The sequence below is a fragment of the Rhincodon typus genome, chromosome 1 (genome assembly GCF_021869965.1).
Source record: "Rhincodon typus isolate 14 chromosome 1, sRhiTyp1.1, whole genome shotgun sequence".
Classification (NCBI taxonomy): domain Eukaryota; kingdom Metazoa; phylum Chordata; class Chondrichthyes; order Orectolobiformes; family Rhincodontidae; genus Rhincodon; species Rhincodon typus.
Window position 1 is genome coordinate 36941571 of NC_063332.1, and position 8190 is coordinate 36949760.

Sequence of the window (8190 nt, forward strand, 5' to 3'; positions counted from 1 at the left end):
CATTTTCTGAAGAAGGGTCTAGGCCCGAAACGTCAGCCTTCCTGCTCCTCTGATGCTGCTTGGCCTGCTGTGTTCATCCAGCTCTACACCTTGTTATCTCAGATTCTCCAGCATCTGCAGTTCCTACTATCTCTGAAACATACTCTTCAATATTTTGTTACATTGTCTTGAAGTCTACTCCTCACCAAAGGAAGCAAGGCAAATTCCTTGATAGCTGAATTGCGTTATTTCTATCTGGTCCTACTCGAGAACTGCTAGTTCTGATCAAAAGATCAAATTAGAACTCTACACCAAGTCTCCATTGGTTAGTGAGGACAATTTGTTAGTTATCTGTATAGAGATTGAACACTCCAGTAATGAGGCATTGGTTGAGTTCTTGCACTATACATATTGTTTATGTTTCCTCGTTGTTTTGTTTTCAGGAACTGCCCAGACTCAAAACGTACATTTACCAAAAGGTTTATGCTGGAGAAACACATTCGACTCATGCATGGTATTAAAAATCCTGATATGACACAGATGACGGAGCCGACGACCATAATGGAATCCCTAAAGAAAGAAGAGAACAAGGTGCGTAATAATGTATTGGGACTCATAATTTGCTTATGGTAACTTTATGTGCAGTGTTTTCAATGTATCCTTGCCTGTAACAGTCACTAAAAAGTCATGAACCCTGAAACTGTGAGATTATGTTATGAATTTTGATTTGTCTGGTCTCCAATTCTGGCTTCTTACTTGAAGTTCCATAATTTTGAGGCAAAAAAACTTTGGAAATACAGGCTTCAATCTTCAGGAACAATTTCCCTCCTGTTTGTCATATGTCATTCAGATTCCTGCAACAAAAGTAAAATTCTGTGGTTGGCATCGGACATCTGAAATTTTAACAAAATGCCTCAAGTACTCAGCAAATAAGGCAGCATCTGTGGAGAGGAACAGTGAACACAAGCTGATGGTGGAGGGACAGGTGGCAATTAATTGTGCACTCAATTGGCATAGTTGGCGACCTGATGAGCAGCTTACCATTGAGATACCCACTATGTAATATGCCTGGGCAGACTCCCTTCCTGGCACCTTCTGTCACCATATTACCAGACCTTGAACCTCCTAGTTCAGAGCTAATAATATTCTGGCCCTAGCTTTCAGACGTTAGGACTTTGGTGCATAGGACTGAGCCTGTGTTTGCAAGGGCACTGCAGGATATTTCAGTACTTGCAGGTTGTGGAACAACAGTTGAAGGCAGCTTGAAGGAACATGGACTTCAGTCCTTAACAGATGAAACCAATTTTCAGGTTTAGCTGCAGGATTAAAGAGCCATTAATTGATGTTACAAAACTGCCTGGAAGGTCATTATTTCGCCCACTGATTCCTGACAAGTCTGGGACATTCTGTTGGGAGTGACAATGAATGGCTGTCTATGGCCTGCACAAGTTTCAGCCACCATAGTATTACTGGATGTTTATATCTATGGCTTAGGCAAAGAGGAAAGCCTTTAGAAATTTGCAATTCCTGTACTCCATCTAAAAGCAAAATTGATTGCAGAGAGATTGGTTTACTTCTATACTCCATGATTTATTAAAACTGTATAGTCAAATGTTACACTGTCGAACTGATTCTGCTCTGCTAGCACAGATACTGAAGCCTGCAGCAACTCCTTGTACCATGCTCTACAAGAAAGGAAGGAGAGAGAAACTACCATGAAATATAGGCCAGTTCGTGTAACATCAGTTGGTGTGAAAATGCTAGAATCTATCATTAAGGAAGCTTTAACAGTGCCTTAGAAAAACATAGTACAGTCTGGTTAGAACAAGACAGAAGTGTTGAATAGTGGAGCAGGTTTGACTGGCCACATGAGCTATTTCTGCTTCTATTTCTTGTACTCTTTGCCTTACTCTCACATTGTCTAACTTGCACTTCTCAAGACAATCTTAAGAAATTCCCAGAGGTCAATCATGCAATAAACAGGTGGTCAAAAGAACAACTCTGTACCATATGCATGGACACATTCTCATCAAAGAGAGAAATGTCATCTAGCCTGCCGTGTAATACACTGAAGAATAAGGAAAGCGATGGCCTAGTGGTATTGTCATTGACTATTAATACAGCAACTCAGCTAATGTTCTGGGGACCTGGGTTTGAATCCAATAATTAAAACAAAATTAAGAATGTACTAATGACCAGGAATCCATCACTGATTGTTGGAAAACCCATCTGGCTCACATTTCCTCAGAAGGAAATCTTCCATCCTCACCTGGTCTGGTCTACATGTAATTCCAGACCCAGAGCAATGTGATTGACTCTCAACTGCCCGCTGAAAAGGCCTAGCAAGCCACTCAGTTCAAGTATAGTTAAGGACAGGCAATAAATGCCGACCAGCCAGTGACACTCATGCTCCATGAGTGAATAAAAAAAACTTGATACAAACACTGGGTGAATGGAGTTAACAAGTATTCCATTTTCCAGCAACTGAGTGTAATGCGGTATTCCTCCTTTCAATGGAAAAACTCTGAAAAAAATTAAGAGGCAGCAAAAATGTGTGCGAGTTGCAAACATTGCATACATGTTATGCAATTCTCAGACCATCATTTACATAAGTAATAGCATGGACTGCTTTCAAATTCAGTTCAGGGAGTAGTTAGTTGTCACTAGAAGTATGTTGTCATATTTAATGTTAATCAAATCCCCCAGTTGAGAAATACTCTTCATATAATCACAGAATTGTTACATATCAAAAGGAAGCTGTTTACTGCATCTTGTCTGTGTCAAGTCTCTGAGTGATTGATTCAACTTGTGCCATTCCCCTGCCTTCTCTTTAACTCTGCTCATTATTCCTTTCCAAATAATAATCCAATTTCCTCTTAAATTTATTCATAATTGAACCTGCCTCCATCACACAGTCAGGAAGCGCATTCCAGATATTAACCATTCACTGTTTGTTTGAAAACATTTACTTTCAAGTTCCATTCCTTCTTTTTGCCAATTACTTTAAATTTGTGTCCTATTGTTCTCCATCCTTCCAGTAATGGGAACAGTTTCTCCCTATCTGCTTTGTCCAGGCCCTTCATGTTTTTGAATGCATCTATCAAATTTCCTCTCAACCTTCTTTTCTCCAAGGAAAGTGGTCCTACCTTCTCCAATCAATCTGCTAAATTAGGTTACCATCATTGCCCATATCAATGTTTTGAATTTGTATTGTATCAATCATTATCATGAGAGACAGTAAATGCAATTGGGTTCTGACAAGATAATGGTTAGAAATACAATGCCATTGAAATTTCCTTCAGATTCATCGAATGTATTTTACTTGAAGCCTTGTTTCCTGCAGATGCCATTACCACCGAAGCGGAAGTTGGAGGATGCAATAGTGGAGCTTAGACCTCCGCCCAGAGGAGCCATTACGCAGCCTTTGAAGAAGCTGAAAATCAATGTCATCAAACTTAACAAATGTGCTGTATGTGGCTTCACCACAGAGAATGTAACTCAGTTCCAAGAGCACCTACCCCAGCACAAGACTGATGGCTCCACCTTCCAGTGCAGGGAATGTGGCCTCTGTTATACCTCTCTCCAGTCTCTGACCAGACATTTGTTCATTGTCCACAAGATGAAGAATGCCCAGCAAGTTGCCAGGCAGAATGGGGCCAGGGAGGAGAACGCAGCAGACAGCAAAATGAGCCTGGAGGATAATCAGGCTGAGTTGATGCTCACGGACAAAAAGTGTAAAGTTTGCTTCAAAACATTTGAAACTGAAGCAGCCTTGAACACACACATGCGGACTCATGGCATGGCTTTCATAAAATCCAAACGCCTGTGCACATCAGAGAAATGAGGAGCAACTCTCTTGAAATGACAGTTAGTTAACAAACAGTAGAGGTGACTTCATGCAGAAGGGACTGTTTTGATTGGGACAAACTCCCCCTTGTTGCAGCTTTTATTGGAATGTCATACAAACCCCTGTAACACCTCACTTGTACAGACTGTATATGTTGTCCAACATCACTTCGAAGCTCTAATTTGATTAAACGAAAAACTCAACACCTTTGAAGGAGCATACATTTTTTTGTACAGTTATGATACATAATTACTTCATTTTTATGCTGCATAACATAGAGTTCTGTCATCACAAACCTTGCTCATTTTTGGTCACCATGTATTGAATTTGTCTTCAGCATTGCAAAATTAATGATATTCATTGCATTTATTTAAAGAAAAACAAAGGGGAATTGAATTTCAATTAACCAGATTTTGTTAAAATGTTGTTTACTTATCTTAAGCTGCTTGATCTGAATATTGTCTTTTTAAATTAGAAGTTTGTTTTTGATGGACCAAATTAAACAGGGATGTATTGTATCATCACTGTACTTTGATAAATTGATTTGTTGTTCAAATATACAGTTCGTTGAAGGAAAACAAAAGGCTTCAGGAAAATAACCCAAGGAGGAATGTTTGTGTTGGTGTCCAAGTCTGAAAGCCATGAATGTTTGTGGGCAACTTGATATTTATTTTTTAAAATGCTGACGAGTGTTAGTTTTCTTGCAGTTAACGATGAAGGTCTTTTGAGAGTAATTAGCAATGTGGTTAGTAAGTGTGTATGCTTGTGTGTATTCACACGAGTGCGTGCTCATGTGCCTGTCCATGTGTGATTGTTCATGTGCATATTTGTGTGTGCGTGTTTGTGCACCAATGACTAGGTGCCTGTCATGCAGAAATTGGGCAGTTGTGAACTGGACTGCCACACTGGTTCAGATTCTACTTATTAAAAGTAATAACATTTGAGTGCAGTCATACAAATTTTGCAGAGCAGCTTTATGCTTCCTGACAAATTGGCCTAAGGTCATTGGTTATCCCTGGTGGCCTGTAATTTTATTTCATACCAGCTCACTCATCTTATCAAGTCAAGGATGGGTTTACACAGGCATTATAAACTAAACAGGTACAGCACCGATCACCTTGGCTTCAGCCATTCAGAAGAAAATTTTATCTTGGAATTCTGATACCATGGATACATTGCAACTGTCAAGCATGCCCAAACAATAATCCATAGGCAACATCAAACTGGAGGCTTTAAAAATCTGTTTGTCACTGCTTGATTGTCAGAGAATTCTATGGAGGAGCCTGAACATCACCGTACCAGACTGTACTGCCAGTCCAATGGTGAGAAAACAGACACTAAAGAAAATATTGATTAATTATTTTGTATGTGGCTTGCAAAATTCCATATGAAGCACCCAGATGCCCCTTAAATGCAAATATAATCTTAGACACATTTGGTTTAGGCTACTGTAACGTACTAACTTGCTTTAGTGTCTCCTTCGGTATTATGGTGTCACCCAGTGGCGAAAGTTCAGAAATACAGCTAGTAATATTCAAATTGACGAAGAAATTAAGCAATAATGAAAGTTTCTAAAAATTGCACAACTAAAAGCTAAGAAAAACAGAGAAAATTGGCTGACCAATAATACTGAAGTTAAGACTGGTGTTTTTCAGTGTACACTTGAATCTTGCAAGAGTAAGCTTTAATAGCTGGTGAAAATACTTCTGCTATCTTCAATTGGTAAACTTTAACATTTTACGTGGCATAGTGAAGTTGCTATTTTGTTTAAAAGAAGTTCTACTTTAAGAATCAAACAGGACAGACAACAGGAAACCAAACGAGACTGATGATCATTTTTTCTTTAATATTAATGATTTTGATTTATTTTGCACAGTTTAGCATTTTCCTGTAATTATAGAAAAATATTTTGATAGTATCTTCTGATTTAACTAGCTTTTTATGAAGTCTGACGAGATTGTTTTCCTGCAGTAAACACTTTTTAATTTAATTACTACAGGATGATATAACTGTTCCCAATTCTAAGTGAGTTTGGTGGTCATCTCTAGTCCTATGATAGTAATATGGTTCTACCCTTTGTCTGGTAAAGAGCTTCTTTTTCTCTCCAAGATTTTCTGAGATTATTGTGAACTATCTGTTCTGTGAGGGTATAGTAGAGAAAGACAGTAACGATTTCATGCTACACCATAACTGTCTGTAGAAGAGCCAGGAAATGTTTAAAGAGTACTGTTGTATTGCCAAATTGCCTTATAGAATGCAATTACGTGTTTTTAAATGAAAGAGAATACACTGATATGCATCATGCTGGGCACAAATACTGTTTTTCTCCTGGGTTTGATAGGGTATTAGAAGGACTGGGGTATAGTGTGTGCGTAAATTGTCTTTTCACCTCTGGTGAATCTGGGTTCGGAGCCTAAATTGATGGATTATCAGTTTTCTTTATCACCATCAACAGTCCAATGTGAAATAATTTCAATCTAGTGGTCTCTTATGTGGCACTTACAGGCATTAAATTAGCAGTTTTAGTCAGAAGTCTGGGATTACTAATTATCACAAAATGGTGATACATGGAAACAGCACATTGATATAATAGGAGAGACTTCTCAAAGCTGGGATAATAGCACACAGTTGTCGAAAATAAAGGAAGCTTCACTGAGTTTAAAACAAAACCAAATAAGTATTGGCAAAAACTAAAGTAATAATAGAGATTGTGACGTAATAGATTGAACCATCCAGAAGAAAAATTAAATTTGATAAATTCAATATTTTTAAATATAAGATCTAGAGGTTCCTCATCTGCAGTGCAAACTTCTCCAAACAGAATTAGCACACCAAGATTGTCAAAGCAGTTTAGTCAGGAAAGCATTGACCATGTCCTTTTCATTCCTTGTGTTGCTCAACATTCCAATTTACCTGAATTTTTAATGTTTTTTTTAAAAAGCTGCAGCTGCCAGACTCCTTGTTATTTGGTTATCCTGTACATTTGGTTATTCTGGGTCTCTGTAGTTTAACTTTCATTTTGTCATGATAACTTGTAAAAATACTGAACCCTTTCTTTTAGAACTAAAAGTAAACCAGATCTGCTGGTACACAGACATTATAAACGGAGTGCTGCAAAGACAATTTTCAGAATGGATCGCATGAAACCTGTTTAGAAAAAAAAAAATCAAGAATAATTATTAAATTGGATTTTATCATGTTGGATTTGGTGTACAATAGGTGAATGTTATATTTTTGTATTTTGATTGTTATAAATTGTAGAATTCAAATGTTTTACTACAATATACAGATATCCATCCTGGAATGTATTCCCCAATGTATTTTTTTTTAAATAAAGAAGTACTGTGCCAGGGAATTGATTATGTGCAGGATTGATTATTCTACCTTATCATTCCCAGTACAGCACGGATAAAAGTCCAATCTCCATTATTTGTTGTTACTGTTGATTGTTCTTCCAGATCTTTTTCAGCTTTAGTGAACAGATGACTGCTCTGGGCCTCACATAATAGCAATGAGCTCTACTTTGCAATTGACGTGAATTTTGTTTTAATTGACCAATTCCTTAATTGGGCCCTTCAATTGTACTTGATTATCCTTAAGAGAGTTGTATTTTTAAATACAGTGACTCAGCCAAACGGGAGGGTCATTTCCATTAAATGTTTGTAGCTAATGTGGCAAGAAACTCAAGCAGGCCAGAGTGACAATAGACAATGCCATGGCATCAGTTATATTATCACTGGGTTCTCTGAGGAGTTTAAATCTGGATAGATTCAGCATTTTATCAGCAGGTAACATAAATGACATTTTCAACAAGGCTGCAATGAGCAGAAAGTATTACACAGGATAAAAAGCACTCTTCTGTTTCACAATTGTAAATTGCTCCTCATTCAAGTTTAAGCTTCTCATCATCATTTTTTTTGAGGCTTTTATATCTTGTCTGTTTAGTCCAATAAAAATTTTGTACTTTTTAAATTTTTTTTGTTGATGTAGACTTTAATGGCATGAAAAAAATGTAGCCATTGTCTTGTTATGTTCCTAGGGCATGTCTTGCTGCTGTCATTGATAGTAAAATTTGTCAGTTGTAATCTTACCAGAGTTTAAACATTTAATAAATGTTTAAAGTATTTAAAGAGATGATGTGTGAAAAAGGTTTTTGTTCTCTTGCAGTGGTGAAATTTTGTGACTTGAATTTTTGTTTAAATCGATTAAGCTTTACAGCATTGTGAGGGACACTGGATTTAATTTTAATAACAAAAGCATAGTTATCATCTTTCTTGTTCCTTCATAATTGTGGTGATGACACCCATTCCATGAATGCAGCCAGTGGAAGTAACACAAAACTAATGAGATGCAAGTGGCAAGTT

General features: G+C 37.4%; 1 protein-coding gene across 5 annotated transcripts in view; it reads left to right on the forward strand.

Moving 5' to 3' along the window:
• znf532 (zinc finger protein 532) overlaps positions 1–7960 on the forward strand; it is a 183503-nt gene extending 175543 nt beyond the window's left edge. For 4 of the 5 annotated variants that reach the window (XM_048597270.1, XM_048597275.1, XM_048597263.1 and 1 more), the window contains 2 exons: positions 423–570; positions 3323–7921. In XM_048597270.1, the coding sequence (XP_048453227.1) occupies positions 423–570; positions 3323–3823 (649 nt within the window). In that variant the 3' untranslated portion in view covers positions 3824–7921. Of the gene's footprint in view, positions 1–422; positions 571–3322 lie in introns of all 5 variants that reach the window. The other variant, XM_048597257.1, reaches the window with a different exon arrangement.
• The last annotated feature ends 230 nt before the right edge of the window (positions 7961–8190 follow it).